The sequence below is a fragment of the Schistocerca serialis genome, chromosome 4 (genome assembly GCF_023864345.2).
Source record: "Schistocerca serialis cubense isolate TAMUIC-IGC-003099 chromosome 4, iqSchSeri2.2, whole genome shotgun sequence".
Lineage (NCBI taxonomy): Eukaryota > Metazoa > Arthropoda > Insecta > Orthoptera > Acrididae > Schistocerca > Schistocerca serialis.
In genome coordinates, this window is record NC_064641.1 from 659,049,507 (window position 1) to 659,067,003 (window position 17,497).

At 35.4% G+C, this 17,497-nt stretch overlaps 1 protein-coding gene across 1 annotated transcript in view; it reads left to right on the forward strand.

The window, feature by feature from the left end:
* The window catches only part of LOC126475521 (DNA polymerase delta subunit 2), a 107,194-nt gene that overhangs the window by 59,073 nt on the left and 30,624 nt on the right, over positions 1–17,497 (forward strand). The window contains 2 exon segments of the mRNA XM_050103451.1: positions 13,467–13,531; positions 13,534–13,617. Of these exon segments, the coding sequence (XP_049959408.1) occupies positions 13,467–13,531; positions 13,534–13,617 (149 nt within the window).

Consider the following 17,497-nt stretch of genomic DNA (forward strand, 5'->3'; position numbering starts at 1 on the left):
ACAGTTGCAGAATACTGACACGAATTCTTTGCAGATGAATGGAAAAAATGGTAGAGGCCGATCTTGGGGAAGACAAGTTTGGATTCCGTAGAAATGTTGGAACATGTGAGGCAATACTGACCCTACGACTTATCTTAGAAGATAGGTTCAGGAAAGGCAAACCTATGTTTCTAGCATTTGTAGATTTAAAGAAATCTTTTGACAATATTGACTGGAATATTCTCTTTCAATATTGACTGGAATATTCTCTTTCTAATTCTGAAGGTGGTAGGCGTCTAATACAGGAAACAAAAGGCTATTTACAATTTGTACAGAATCAGATGACAGTTATAAGAGTTGAGGGACATGAAAGGGAAGCAGTGGTTGGGAAGGGAGTGAGACATGGTTGTAGCCTATCCCCAATGTTGTTCAATCTGTATTTTGAGCAAGCAGTAAAGGAAACAAAAGAAAAATTCAGAGTAGGAATTAAAATCCATGGAGAAAAAATAAAAACTTTGAGGTTTGCTGACGACATTGTAATTCTGTCAGAGACAACAAAGGAACTGGAAGACTAGTTGAACGGAATGGACAGTGTCTTGAAAGAAGGATATAAGATGAACATCAACAAAAGCAAAACGAGGATAATGGAATGTAGTCGAATAAAATCAGGTGTTGCTGAGGGAATTAGATTAGGAAATGAGACATTTAAAGTATGAGAAGAGTTTTGCTATTTGGGGAGCAAAATAACTACTGATGATCGAAGTAGAGAGGATATAAAATGTAGACTGGCAATGGCAAGGAAAGCGTTACCAAAGAAGAGAAATTTGTTAACATTGAGTATAGATTTAAGTGTTGGGAAGTCTTTTCAATAGAAATTTGTATGGAGTGTAGCCATGTATGGAAGTGAAACATGTACAATAAATAGTTTAGACAAGAAGAGAATAGAGGCTTTCGAAATGTGGTGCTACAGAAGAATGCTTAAAATTAGACGGATAGATCACATAACTAACGAGGAGGTTCTGAATAGAATTGGAGAGAAGAGGAATTTGTGGCACAACTTGACTAGAAGAAGGGATCAGTTGATAGGACATGTTCTGAGGCATCAAGGAATCACCAATTTAGTATTGGAGGGCAGCATGGAGGGTAAAAATCATAGAGTTAGACCAAGAGATGAATATCCTAAGCAGATTCAGAAGGAGGTTGGTTGCAGTTGGTACATGGAGATGAATCACCTTGCACGGGATAGGGCCGCCGGGAGAGTTGCGTGGAACCAGTCTCTGGACTGAAGATCATAACAACAATAATTCATTAATGGAGCAGGTTACAACTGTTGTTTTCAATCAGATTTCAGATGCACCTGGTGAAGGATCTACCAAGGGAATGGTCCAATAAAACATATCGAAACCTACCCTTAAATTTTTTTACACAGGAAGAAGACAACAAAAGAAATTCACAGCCAAAATTTTAGCTGCTAAGAAGCACTGCAAGTATTTTGAAAAAAAAAAAAAAAAATGTTGAAGTTACACATTATTGCTATGCGAAGAATAGCTTATAAGAATGGTTTGCACACTCTTGCCTGCCTAGCGCGCAACTTGGCAAAAATGGTGGAGTGGCAAAGTGGGATCAAATCCTGTTTAGACCACAACTTTTTCGCTATGATTTTGTAGCCGAGCATTCACTTCTCACAATGGTGGAGTGGCCATGAAAGATATGTGGTTCGGATTCCACGTTAAAACTGTAGGTCTCCATTTTCTGATTGGGTAACTGGGGAAGGTTAGGGACATGTAAATAGCTGCAGTGGTGTCCAGTTGAGAGACATGCAAAAGGCCTACCGGGTACACCAGACAGAATTCTCTTTTGTTCTTGCTTGTTAGCTTGTTTGCTCCGGTGAAATCCGGGCTTAAAATGTTTTTTGAATAACTTCATATTGACAGTCCAGTTCTTGCACATGCAAGTCTGATGAAAGTGGCTAGCAGAGAAAATAAAGTCATGGCAGTGTTTGATGTCACAGAAGACTTCCATCATTAAGGACTTGTAATTTGTTGAAATGAAATGTGTTTTGCAGTACTACATTTTATTATAATTCCTGTAGGCCATTCCTTATAATAATGTTTGAATGTCAAACATTTGACTATTAGTGAAAGTTTTCGTTGTTTATTCTCTGTAGTCATCACAGAAATGCGAAGTGTCGAATGAAAGACAAAAACAAACATTTTTCTGACACCAGGCACACTGGACAAAGGAAAAATTGATGAAGTCAGGCACTTTGCAGTAATCACTAGTTTTATTTAGACACAAATGGTCCCGGCCATTGTTCTGCGTATTGCGCTGCGTACCAGACATGCTTGATCAAATTCATGAAGCTTGGTGAAGAAAACTGGTAATGCACAAATGAGTGGAGCTTAAGAATACTGTCCCACTGATAAACCTGAAATGAGAGAGGGGTATCGGAAATTATGTTGTCTGATAATTTCCTGAAAAATGCTTTCCACTCTCAAAAAAAAATTCTTTATCGAGTGGTTGAATCGCACTAGTAGTTCCAGACGGCATCCACATTACATCTACAGATTTTTTGTCGTCCTCCACAAAAACAGAGGCATCGTTATGTCCCGACCACAAATCCAACAAAAGCTGGTAGGAATATGTTTCAAATGAAATGGTGAAAATTATTCTTTCCCCTTTCTTGAAAAAAGATATACGGCTGCGGAAACAGTAAATCACTCATACTCGTACCTATCACTGGCATTATCTTATGTGACTGTGTCACTGCATTCGTTGACTGGAAAACCGACTCCATCTTTTTTTCACCCTGAAATAATGAAGTGCGGTGTGCATGCAGTTCTTCCACGAAACCTGACTGATCAACATTATAAACAGCAGTTGTGGGGATAACAGAAAGTTTTGTCTTTGTCAGCTATGAATTTCTCTGTAGCATTGTGTGTCACTTGCAGCTGCTGTACACGTTTATGTGATGTAAATTTGGTAATTTTACGACTTCCTATCCTGTACAATTTCTTGAACCTGCGTAGCCAGGTCGATGATGCCTGAAAATTAGCAATGTTCATGTCAGATGCAATTTGGAGGGCCGATTCTCGTAGATCTCCATTGGTAATGGTGTATAGTTCTCACGAGCAGTTCTAAATCTTTTGAACAGTTTTTCATTCAGATGGTTTCGGATTTCTGTTTGGCGCATGTTTCTTATTTCATGTAATTCATTCTGCCATTCGTACAGTTCACTCTCCAATTTTACGAAACAAAAACGCCTTTGCACACTGTGTAACTTCAAGTGATTTTTCCTCCTGCGTTTAACCAGTATTTCACTATCTTTTTCTTTGTCGCTGAAAGCTGTTGCAGTACCGTACATGTTGTTTTTGGGCTGGGAAGGTATTCTTTTTCAGAACTGTTACAGGCACAACTAATGTCATCCGAACCACAATTCATGGAATCGACACAGTTATTTCATATCTCTTGTAATTTATCCACAGTTTCAAACGAAATGTCGATATCATTCGAATGAATATCAAGGAAATCGACTAACAAATGACACATAAGTACTTCCTCAGGAGAAGTAGGTGATTTCTGCTGGAAACTACGTTCTTCTTATTTCATCATTGCTAAATTGAGAATGTTGATTGGATTGCACATTACTGTGAAAGTGGAAGAAAAAAAGATACTGTTAGCTGGTATGCCCTATGAAACCACAATAAATATTAATTCAGCTTTATCTGTATTGTCAATACTTACCAATGCTGCAAAAAGCAACTGATAATTTGTAATAGATGTTACTCGAGTGGCTAATTCGAGAGAATAGTAGCTGTGCACTGTAGTGTCAGAGAAACTATCAATGAATGGTAACCTGAAACGTCCTCTACAAATTACAATCGGGTTGTGTCATGTTTACTGTTTACAAATGTACTGCTGACCCTAGCTGTGTGTGTGTGTGTGTGTGTGTGTGTGTGGGGGGGGGGGGGGGGCAGTTGCTATAATGCCAGTAGGGTCGTGTATATTTCTTCTGCTGCCTGATGCGCTATGAATTTAGCAATTTTCAGCATTTTTTTAAAATGCTTGCAATGTCTCTTAGCAGTTAAAATTTTGACAGTGCATTTCCTGCGGTGTCTTCTTCCCGAGTAAAAAATTTCAGGGTAGGTTTCGACATGTCTTATTGGACCATTCCCTTTTAAGACCCTGAAACCAGATAATGTATACCGACTTCTGTTGTGCAAGACTTTCGTCAATAAAAGTATTTTATGATTGTGGTGGATTTGTTCACTGTGAAAATATTGCGGAGCAGGTCTGGATGTTGCACAAATAAAAATTTATGTTATATAAAGGGAGAATATTAATGATAAGATTTATTTCTTATTTAAATATTGATGTTGTCTCCAGAAAGACTGAGAATTAATGCAAGACTCCGTTTTAACATAAATGGTGACTTAATTAAGTTGGTATGACGTTACCTCTCAATTTGTCCCTTTCAACTTTGTGAAATGTAAGCGTTTGTAGTTAAAAAGGCTTCATATGTTGTTTATTAAGCAAATATTAAATATTTATTGTCTTTGTCAGTCAGATAAATTTCTTCTATTGTGCCGAAATGTTTACTGGAGTTGGGGTTGGGTGGAGTCATAGTTGCGTAAGATAAGTAGGGGTTGGGCCGGTGCTACTCCATTTACGGCATTCTCAACCTTAGCAAACAATTGTCATAGCCGTTACTGATTCTTTATGTTTTCTGATTTGCTTGTTATTTCTCTTATTTTGAAATGAGTGAAGATGCTACACCAGGTGCATTATGGGATTCACATACAGCCTCCACAACTCATAGAAGGAAAGGAATTTTTTTTAATTCAATGTTGGATGCCCAAAATGCTTCAGTGTTCTGGAGTGCTGTGAGGTGAAAAAGAAGTGCATGAAAGACCTACACCGTACAACTGTAAAAGAGTTGTCACTTACACCGAGAAAAACCTGTGGAAACAAGCCAGATTACGAAGTTTGCTAGGTGTCTTCCTTGTGAATCACCTTGGACTACTGGGAAGAAAAAATCTGTTATAGTTATAATTCGAGCTGTATTGTTGTTTTTATTTAACAAGACTTCATCTAAGCAGCTACTAGATCCGAATTATTTTCTTTCTTTTTTTTCACTTGGATAGGGATGCAGTGTTAGGGAAAAATAAGTAAACTACATGAAAAGTTCCATCAAGGAGTTCCACCCCCAAGAGAAGATTGTACTGTGTGTGTGTAAATTTCTTCCACTGCTGCATGAGGAGGTAAAATGGAGATAGGGCAGTATGTCTTTAAAAAAGTTACCGAAATTAATGTGGTTTTTGTAGTAGCTGGTAGCTCTTGTTAGAATATTGTGAAATTGTACTATGGTAGTCCTTTATTATTGTAGTTGCAAAGATATTTTTTGTCTTGGTAAATTGTGGACAGATTGCAACCTAATGTATGGCTAATGTTGACATATATCAAAATATATAATGGAGGTTATGGCATGGGGAAAGTGCCTCTAGAAGTATGACTGGGAGTGTGTCGGATGTTAAAAAAAATGGAGCGAGAGAGAGAGAGAGAGAGAGAGAGAGAGAGAGCATTGGCCATTCAGTGCTTTGCTCACTGCTGTGCAGTTGTGACCCAAGCAGAGTTGAAGTGGCAAGGTCAGAGATTAAACATTATATCATGGAGCACAATGTGTGTTGCAGCATTATTAGTTGGTGGTTGCACTTGTGAGTATTTTGAACATTTGTGTGATACCATATCAGAATCAAATAGTTCACATGAAGAACCAAGACAAAAAAAGATTTCATTCAGTATTGCAGAGCCCAAACGAAATACTTCTTCATTTAAGTACTTTTTCTTGAGCTTAACTTTGTCTCCATGCAGTGCCACATAGGGCAGTCATTAGGCTTACAAATATTGAAATTAAGGGGAAGTCCACTAATGACAAAAGGGGAAAGCATAAAAAATGATTTTACTGACTTCTTTCCGTTGCACACAATCTGTTGCATAAAAGTTCTACTTACTGAATACCGAGCTTATAGTAAAAAAAGCTTGCCCTGTTTATTCAGAAACATCAACCTGAAAAAAGTTGTAAAGTATGACCACTATCTCAAATACTTTAACAATAGCTTTGACTACAGATTTAGGAGATCACAAGTAGATTTTTATTTGATTTGGAATGTCTACAGGCAAATCTTATCAGACCCATCTAATGGTACAGCAAAATAAGGCCTGATGTCATCTACCACTTGCACATTTGCCTGTCCAAGAAATCTTTTGCTTAACAAAGCTGTGGCAGAAGAGTGTAATGTTTACGATTTTAAAAATGAGAAGGCAACATATTATTTTTTTCTTAGATGGCAAATGAGCAAACGAGATAATCTCATTTGTTTTTGTTACAAAATAATTATGCACTTGAGTGAAAACTAGAGGGTCATTCCATGTCAAGTCACCCAGGCCTTGACACCAACCATGTCAGATTTTGATGAAACATGGTACAATTACTTCTTTTATCATCCTGAAAGCACTTGTAAAATTTTTTTGCTCTATCTCTTATAGTTTGTTTTATAAATTTTTAAAGTTTTTAGATTTGGCTTTGTTTCAGCAGTCGGAAATTGTAACTTAAATGTGTCCTCACAACTAAAAAAAATTTGTATATTAAAGAATACTCAAGATATCAGTATGAAATTTTGGAATAAGTTTGTGTATTATATCTAAATGTTAAAAAAAATTACCATAAAGATATATTAAATTCTTCCAAATGAAAAAAAAATTATAAGTTTTTTATTTTATTTTGTTTAGCTAACGGATGTTTAGTTTTGCAAAAACTGCAATATCTAGAGTCTCAGACCTGATAGAAAGCTCAAATTTGTTTTAAAATACTCTTCATTGTATAGGCTATTCGATAAAAGAAAAATTATGTTGGCTTTTTAACCTGTTTAATAGTTATCTAATTTTTAAAATAATATTAATTATATTTTAAAAATAAAAAATGCCAAGTGACTTAGACACCGAAAATAAGTTTTTGTCTTCTTGGAGTAACAATCTACACTTGGATTTTGTATTGTTACTCCTGTGTTTTGAAGTAAAAAGTTATTACAGTGTTAAATAGTTCTTGGATTGTATTTTATTAAGTTTATTCGAAATTTCAGTAAGTACAGTTGCTTAGTTTACAGAGATTCTTTTCCAATATCCTACAAAAGTAACCAGAACAGTAATCAGACCAAAAGTGAAATCAGTACGTCAGATATTCAAACCTGTAGTGTAGGGTTATTTAAAAAATCTGACTGTTTCCAAACAACCTACACACTTTCAAAAAAGTTACAACCGGTATCAGAATTGAGTGAGGAAGAAAAAGATTTGATCCACTTACGATCTGGAATTAATCGTTGTGAATTTATGAATATATGTTCACACCACAGCTACTACTTTTTAAATGTTTTTGAAAAGTATCAAACAACATGTGTAGACCCACTTAAAAAACACAAAAAGCCCATCAAAAAATCGTTGAGAAGTGTAGGCTTGGATCTTTCTAAACAATTACTGACAAAAAATATTAGCATAAAACCTGGGCAAAAGCTTTGCTCAACATGCCGTAACTTTTGTGAGGAAAAATTAAGAGTTGAAGTAAATGAAAGTGAAACAGATGATGAAGTCATGGTTGAATTAGAATCATTGGAATCCAGAAATGAATCCCTCGTACAAACAAACATTGCTCTTGATTATTTAGGTTTAACACCGATAAAGCTTCATGGCTTGTCAGAACAAAGTAAAGGGTCTTATTTTAAAAGGAAGGTTAGCAGTATTGAAGAGACTGCAAAAAAGGTGGTTTCAAAAGCATTAAAACATGATGCACCAAGTTCTGATGATGACGAAGAAGATGAAAGTGTGGTTGAGAAAGCAAAGGATTTTGATGTAATGATTTCTCTTATGAAAGAGAAGATTTCATCTGTTGGGAGGTCTAGAAAAATCCAGATTCTGACCTTGGCTCCAGATTCCTGGACTCGAAATAAAGTGATGAAAGAATTTAATGTGAGTGAGTACATGGTGCGACTAGCTAGAAAGCTAAAATCTGAAAAGGGTATTTTGGAAACTCCTGGTCCAAAAAAAGGTAAAGCTCTTTCTGAAAATACAGTAAGACTTGTAACAGATTTTTATGAAAAGGATGAAAGTTCCAGAGTGCTACCTGGAACAAAAGACAAAGTAAGTGTTCAAAAAAATGTGTACATGCAAAAAAGACTCATTTTGTGTAACTTGAGAGAACTCTATTATTCTTTCAAATGGGAGAATCCCGAGGTAGAAGTAGGATTTTCAAAATTTTGTTTCTTGAGACCTAAATGGTGTATCCTTGCTGGTGCTGCAGGCACACACACTGTATGTGTATGCAGTATCCACCAGAATGTTAAACTATTACTGGATGCTGTGAAAATTGAAGAATCTTATAAAGACCTAATTAAGATGCTTGTGTGCAACACAGAAAACCAAAACTGCATGCTACATCATTGCAACAGCTGTCCTGCAAATACTGCACTAACAGAGTGCTTAACTGAAAAACTGAGTGAAGATTATGATTTAGAAGAAGAAATTGTAATCAGTCAGTGGGTTAACACAGACAGGGCAGAAATGATCAAACAGTCTTATCAGTGTTGAAGACTACATTTCTTTATTGGTTAGGTCATTAGAAAAGTTCACCCCACACTCGTTTATAGCAAAATCCCAATCAGCAGCCTTTAAAAGATTGAAAGAAGACCCACCACCCAAAACAGCAATTATTGTGATGGATTTCAGTGAAAATTATTCCTTTGTTATACAAAATGAGATCCAAAGTTATCACTGGAATAGAGGTGGTTGTACTCACACCCAGTTGGAGTTTTTCTAAGAAATGAGGAAAACAATGTTTTTGTTTCCAACCACTGTTTTATTAGTGATGACCAAGAACATGACACTGGTTTTGTTAACTTTGTACAAAAAGAAATTACAAAGTGGCTGTCATTACATCATACTGACATTGACTCAGTTCACTACTTTACAGATGGTTGTGCTGGGCAGTACAAAAATAGAAACAGTTTTAAGACTTTGAGAGACTTTAATTTGAAGGCCCAACACTCTTTTTTTGCAACAAGTCATGGGAAGTCAATTTGTGATGGCCTAGGAGGAACTATTAAAAGAATTTTAAGGAAAGCCAGTCTACAGCTTTCAGACAAAGAACAAATAATGACAGCAATCAATGTGTATAAGTTTTGTGAAAAAAATATTGAAAACATTCATTTTCACTTTATTGACAAAAAAGAAGCTGATTTGCTACGGTTAAAACTAGAAAAACATTTTTCAGCAACCCGAACCATTCCTGGAACTAGAAGTTTTCATAACTTCAAACCACTTCCAACAAACAACCTTGAAATTAGGACTACAGATAGTGTAAAACCCTCCTTAGTCTTTTCTTTCCATTCTTCTTCTGATTGGGTTCGTGTTGAACCATCCATAAATTGCTATGTGGCTGCAAATTATGATGGTAACTGGTACTTTGGACTGGTAAAAACAATATTCAATGATGAAGAAGATGCAGAAATTCTATTTCTACATCCTTCAGGACCCGCTGCATCATTTTATTGGCCTGAAAGAGAAGATTCCTGCATAGTGCCTTTGGAGCACATAGTCTGTGTAGTAGACGCACCTCAATCAAGCGGCACTGGGAGAATGTATTACTTCAAAAAAGACTGTATCAAAAGAACTGAAAGCTCTTGGATGAAGTGGAAAAACAGTTTGAATCAGCATTAATGTTTATTAAAAAGACAAAATTACTCAAAAAATTCAATGTTTCAAGCAATCCGTTGGGTTATACATAAGTGCCGTAAGTAAACTATCTTTGTACATAATTCTAATGTAATCTACTATAATTAATAAACATGTCAAAAAGCCATCATTATTTTTGTTTTATCAAGTAGCCTATATGTTTAAGAGTAAATTAAAACAAATTTGAGCATTCCATCAGGTCTGAGACTCGAGATATTGCAATTCTTATAAAACAAAACATCCGTTAACAAAAAGAAAAATATATATATATATATATATATATATATATATATATATATATTCATAGAAAATATTAATATATTTTAATAGCATCATTTTTATCTTCAAATATGTATAATAAATAAACTTGCTGCAAAAATTCATGATGTTATCTAAAAAGAGTTTTTAAGATAAGCAAATTTAAAGTTTTGAATACAAACTAAACTGACCATTTCCGAAGGTTCAGAAAACGCAAAACATAAAAACTTTAAAAATTTATTAAAAAAAAACTGTAAGAGATACAGCAAAAAAAAAAAAAAAAAAAAAAAAAAAAAAAAAAAAAAATTGCAGGTGTTGTCAGGGTGGTATTAGAACCATTTGAGCCAAATTTAATGAAAATCTAAGGAGGTGGGTGTAAAATTTATTTTTTATTGGGTGATTTGATATGGAATGACCCTAGAACTTTTTTATTGTTGTGTGTGTGTGTGTGTGTGTGTGTGTGTGTGTGTGTGTGTGTGTGTGTGTGTGTGTGTGTGTTGGGGGTGGGGGTTCAAATCAAAACAAGCCTTTAGACATTTAACACAAATGGGGAGATTCAGACCTACTTATATGTACGTACTATCCTGTAAGATGCCAGAGCTTTATGCCCTGTGATTGGATTTTTGGTGTAAAACAAGCTTTGGGGTGATATGATCACATTTATTCCCCAGACCACAGCAAAACGATCATTCACAATACCAGAAAATGTGAACCGACCGTGGAACTTACAGCATTCAAAACTGGAGATGTAATATATTTCATGTAGAGATGACCAGGGTCTTTTGTAAAATTATCAAAAACCCTTGAACAGTAAACACCTCGTATGGAAGAAAAAGCATTAAGCAAGTCGTCACACTTTATTGACAGCAGTTAAGTTTACACACAAGCAGAAAAGCCACTGTTCAGGCAAGCAGGCTCACAGATTTAGGTGAGATCATCCAGTACATATCAGAAAGCTGTATGTAGTGTTACCTGGAGTGATGAACATGATCTACTGCCAATGTTGTATTAGATTAAGAAAATTTATGATTACTGCAAGGATATGAGTGAGTATGAAAGTCATTTAATGAAAATGTATTAAGCTTATTTCCTCTAATGTATATAAAAGAATTTTGGAATAGTTATGTAGCATTTTAGTGTAACCTGTGTCCACATGGTTTTTTTTTTCCACAGCTTTAGTAGAAAAGAAACATATTCCAATATAACTGGAAGTAATGCACTAGAGTACTTTATGCCAAAGAATTTCTTAAACATTTTAGTGAATGAATGAGGACGACTTTTACAGAAGTGAAATTGCAAGCTTCTGTTTTGGTAAACCATTTTCCCAGCAAATAATACATTGTCTTGTGAAAAATAAGGATTTTGGAATGAAGCCCTTTTCCCACTCTCTAATTCAATTAGTGTCACAGTTTTGATTGTGATTATACAAAATGTTTTTGTGATCATCATCAGTGTGTCACTTTTGCTTTTGCAGAAACATAAAACACTAATGTAAGTGTGTCACATGAGAGAAAGTTGGGGCTTGCTCCCCTTCACCACTGCTCTCTTCGCTGCGATCTAACTCCTTGCTGTGCCCGCCCCCTTCACGCACTCCTCTCTCCCCTCACTCTGGCTGTCCCTCTCTCCCCTCCCTCTCCCTTTTGCTCTCCCTCCTTCGCTCCCTCCCTCCCTCCTTTTTGTCTTGTATTTGAGTTAATGCTCACAACCTGATTTCCTATTCCAGCAGTGTGTGAGGGGGAATCCAAAGGTAGGGTAGAATTTCTTTCCTGGTTGTGGAAGAGTCATCTGCTAAGTACTTCTAATGCCCTCCATTTTGAAACGGCTTATGTACCATCAACCATGATTAGGGGGGTGCTTATTTTTCTAACCATCATTCAAAGTGTATGGTGATTTTTGAATTACCATAATCAGTTACACCTTTAGATCCAGTTTTTTTGTAGAGAGCAGTAAAAAGTCTCAAGGAACTGGATCCAGTGAGTAGGTGGATGGAGAAAGCTGCTGCAGTTTTGTTTTTAGCCTAGAACTGGCTTTCATCAAAAGTGGTACAACTAGAAGAGTTGTCACAGAGGAGGAGCCATTCCTTTATTTGCCTCAATGCTGTCTTTTTTCTCACCGTTATTCTAACTGCCATTTTAGTATTTGAAGGTAATAGTGCTGTTACCTATGGTAGCTTGGGGGGTAAATACATAGTAAACTAACCTATTAATGTAAATAAATAATGTAAAACTGTAGATACAAAACAGAAATTATTTCTTTTGCCTCTTTGCAGAATGGCACAGTGTATGTGAATCACTGTTGACCTGGGGTCTTGTGTAAATAATCGCTGATAAAAGATACAGATGCATTAATACAACTGAATTGTTAATCCATATGAAATTAATAAATGTAGTATTATAATAATGAATGTCACTGTTGTTTTTAAACTGGTCCAAGTAGTTGAGAACAAATTTCATTACTAAGTTAATGTGTTGTGAGACTTCCTAACCTTTTAAACAGATGCATACAAGATGTGCGACTATGAGCCTCACACATTATTCTAACCACTTTCTTTTGAGCAGAGAAGACTTTTCTTCTGAGTGTTGAGTTACCCCAAATTATTATTACGTATGACATCAGAGAGTAAAAGTGTGCAAAGTATGTTAGCTTACTAATTTCTATTTCCTCAAAATGGCAATTATTCTGATTGCAAAAGTAGCTGAAAATATGAAACTGCTTGTCTGAGAGAGTTGCTTTGTACAAGTGCTAAATACAAAATTGCATAATTAAAATGAGTTTTTGTTCTGTGTTTGTGAAATAACCAGTATCAAAATTCTCTTTGTCGTTTAAGACAAAAATTTATTTAGTTATGTTTTGTGGTAAACAGTGCCAAAAGTAATTATGAAAAATTGCATAATTTGAGAACAGTTTGTGAAATACATTGGTTCTGCCCCTCTCTTCCAATACTGGTAACATTTTTCTTGCTGGAGGAAATGTGGATATGTGATGAAACGAGAGGCATATTAGTCATTATTGTTGTGCAATGTAAGAAATAACTGTTATAAGAAAGATTATGTCAAAGAGTAGAGGTTGCTTTCAAATATATATTTTTATGAAGTAACCTTCTACGTTTTCTGAAAAACATGTTGCTTGACAGAGAACTGAGTGGAATTTTACTGTTGCCAAAGATTTTGCTTTAATTTGATGGGATTGCAGGATGAGTTGGAGACATTTAAACTGTGTAAGTTGTTTGGTTGAAAGTTAATTCTTAAATGCTTCCCCATTTCACATATGTAATTTTTGCATGGAAAGTATGCAATGTGTTTAATTTACTTCGAGGATGATAAAAAAATTTAATGTGCATATTTAAACCAGTATTTGTATCTTAACCTGGAAAGATTGGCAGTATTGTAACATCAAAAGGGCCAGAGTAATTTTAACTTAATGATTAAAGATAAGTATCCTACTTCTAGGTTTCTGGTAATTGTGAGTGGGTTAGGCCTGTCAACTGCATCAGATGAATGTCTTCTGGCTCTTCAACTTTTGTGGACTGGCTTGGTGGTCTTCTGGGAGACACTGGAGAACAACAGCGAGTGGCATCTGCAGTGAGAGTTATTATTGCTGGTGAGTTTTCACACCACAACTGTCTTATTTTCTCTGCATGTAGCATCTACTTACATGTTTAGAGTAGCTATGCTCTTATTGGCAATTGGTGCCATGGATAAAAAAGTAATTCTGAGCAGTACATCTCTGATTTTCACATCCCACTCAAAATTCTGATAGCATATAATTTTAACCAAGTAAAAAGCTTTGTGTGGTAAAAATATTTATGCCCCAATAACAACCCTAAGACTGTGTTTGACAATCAGGTACTTACGTCTCTCTTCTACGGTTGTTAGAATAGGATCATTCCATGTCAAATCACCTTGGACATATCACCTGCTGTCGCAGGTGTAAATTTGCTTTTACTTATGACATATGAACTTTTGCAATTTTTTTTCCTCAGACTAAAATTTCTTTTTATATCGAATTTTTGATGTTCTGATAATTTACTGCTGTGAGAATGACTATGACTACGTACTTACGCCATGTTACTATATACTTACATACAGACATAGTCATTGCTCTGGTGTTTGAAGGTTTTGATTTGAATTTTTTTTTTCTTTTCAAAATTAAGAGTGTTCCATAGTTAACAGAAATGCAGTCATCTGATCAGTAAAGTTAAAAGAGAAAAGAAAAGAAAAGAAAAGAGAAAAAAATGTTAACGTATGTAATTTCTGGAAAAAATACAACTGTGTTGAAAACTCTTATATCGCATTTCTTGAACCTGCTGGGAACCTGATTTTGGTCTTAAATAATTCTAAGTTGTAGGTTTTCTAATAAAACAAAAAAAAGGGGCATTCTGTGAACGGCCACATAAATAAAAGAAATCTTTGGACTGATGAAAAAAGGCTCATTCCAGGTAAGTTCATCCAAGCTTGATACCCACTGTCTCCAATTTTCATGAAACATTTTGTGCTTGTTACTTTTGCCATGGTAACCAGTTTAAAAATTTCTTTCACATGTTACATATAATTTTTTAGGGAAAAAATTGTGGAAGTTTTCAAAAACATATATGGGGTAGGTATGAATTAACATCAGAAAAAAATTATCTACAATTTTTTTAATACGTAAGCAATTTTCATGGAACTGAAAACATTTGTTACCCATTGCTGAAATATTCATCTACCAGTTCCCGTAAAACAGATGTGGACGTTTGCTACAGACTTCCAAGAACTTGGTGAATTTGTTCCTCCAATTCATCAAGACTTTTTGTTTTTGTGTGAAAAGCTTCATCGTTTGCACTCCCCAAGAGGAAGAAAGTTGCAGGGCATTGGGTCAAGAGTCCTTGCTGGCCTTTCAAGGGGTCCACAACATCCCAACCATGTCCTGGAAAATGGGTATTGAGCTCCGCACGGACAAGATATGTAAAGTAAGGCAGGCCCCAGGTCTCGTATAAAAATTAGGTCATTGTAGTTGTCTCATGTGGATACGATACTGTGAACATAATTTTCAAGTACGTCAAGATGCCATTCTGCATTCATTATGTCCCGAATGAGAGAGGACCCACAATTTCTGTGGATGTCATACCACACCACAGTGTGACCTTCGGGCAGTGTTGGCTTCAATCCGCAACCACCCTTGGATCCTTTGTTGGCCAATAACAACAGTTATGCCAGTTAACAACCTTCCCCGGCAATAAACACAACTTCATCAGCCCTCAGGATATAGGATATTACCAAAAATATCGGACCAGTCTTCATACTAAGCGAGTATCATCACTCCGTATTCCAACTGATGAACACAGTCATCCGGTGATAATTCCTGACAGTAATATGGTTTCCATGGATGAAAATTCAACTCTCTGTTCAGAAGAGTTTTGACTGTGTGTCAGGTTAAACCATTTTCACAAGGTGCCTGTCTTTGTGATTTCTGAGGACTTAAGATAGTGGAACATTTTCTGAACACACAGTGAAATTTTCACTCTGCAGCAGAGTGTGCACTGATATGAAACTTCCTGGCAGATCAAAACTGTGTGCTGGAGCGTGACTCGAACTCGGGACCTTTGCCTTTCGCGGGCATGGCCAGGAAGTTTCATTTCCTGAACCATTTGCACGTTTTTCTCTGTCCTGCATGTTGAGGTTGACCACTTCTTGTAACATCTTACACACAACCTGTGTCCATTAGTTTAGAACGATAATTCTTTATGGTCTTTGCACAAGGTCCTTTCATACTTCAGCACCATCTCTGTACTTGTACCTGGATCAGAATACTTAGTATCCAGATTCCAGCTGACCCCACTCATGCAAGGTGGCTCACCATTGATCTCTACAATGACATAAATTTAATAAATTTTACCACTGTAAGGAACAAAATGTTGTTCATTTTATGAAAATTAGTAAAGTATGAAAAAAGTTATAAAAATCTATAAATAGGGAGTTTAATTCTCGACCGACCTTTATAAAATCCTTGGCTGAAGCTTCCATTTGGATTGTACTACTTTAGGGGGAAAACTTTGCTCATTTTCAACACTTCACTGTCAAATATTTCCAGGTATGAGAAAAATGGCTTATCTTCTTGAGGGGAAAAAAAAAAAAAAAAAAAAAAATTAATAACTGTTGACTTCTGGGAACATAGAAATCTAATTCATATGGCTCAAACAATGATTTTTAAATATGTAAAATGATTTCAGGCAAAACTGTTATCAGGTCATTCTTTGTTTTTAATTGAAAGTCAAATATGATATATGATTACAGACAAAAAAACCAGTCCTCACGTTTCGTTAAAATAATAAAAGTAATCAGCCAAAAATTATAATTTTAATTGAAGTATTTTAATTATTAATATTAACTTTATTCTGGGTAGACAGATTTTTAAATTTGAAACATTCATGTTCAGCAATTGAAGATCCTTGGAGTGCTCAATTGAAAGATGTAGTAGTGTCACTATTTTTAATCCACCCTGACTAATTAGATTCTGGGTCATTCAATGTAAAATCACAGATATTTTGGTGGTTCCTAAGGTGACCATTTCAGAATTTAATCATATTTGGTACATGGATATCTGCATGTCTTAGTAGTGAAACTGCCAAATAGCACTGTCCTAACTCCGACATTTTTTTTTTTTTTTATAAATATGGGTAAGAAGGCTCAAGGATGTTTATATGGTCATTAATCAGGCACAGTTTCCCTGTTTTCTGACACCTACTACAGACCTCAATTTTTTGTGAATTTAGTATTTAGGCCACTAAATTGATATGATGATGTATAAAAAGCAAGATACATAATTCAAATTTCTTCTAAAAAATATTGAAAAAAACACTTTTCCGTGTTGTGCATTAAATTTGTGATTTTTAAAAAAATCATAACTTTGCACAGAAAAACAGTACGGACCTCATATTATGCACTGCAATTCGTTAGTGCTAGTATTAAGTATAAATAATAATGAGAACCATTTGACATTGCAGTTAGTAGTTCTTACCTTCACTTAAAGATGAATCCATTAAAAAATAATAATAATTTGATGAATTTCTATGTTTGGGGGGGGGGGGGGGGGGGCTAATGCAACCAGTTGAATCACAAGTTGATTTTTCTCTGAAATTTTTACATATCTATTAGCAGTCAAAGGTGAAAAGAAGAATACCCTAACTAACTTTATTCATTTGCAAAGAATAAAATGAAAATGCCACTTACACATGCCATTCATATTCAACACTACATGGCATTGGTAAGTAAAAACCAAGTGTATTACTTGAAAATTTTTCCCTAATATATATGTGGTTCACCTGTAAGTCGGAACTGTAACCAGATGAGAGCTGAAAACAGTTATCAATCATTTTTCTTGACTCTTGACATTTATGTTGTATTTCATTGTTAATTGTCTTTTCAGTGTACAGAATTACAAGAGGCAGATTGGATGCACAAATGAAGTGATACATCCTTATTCTGTTACTGGAAATTGAAAA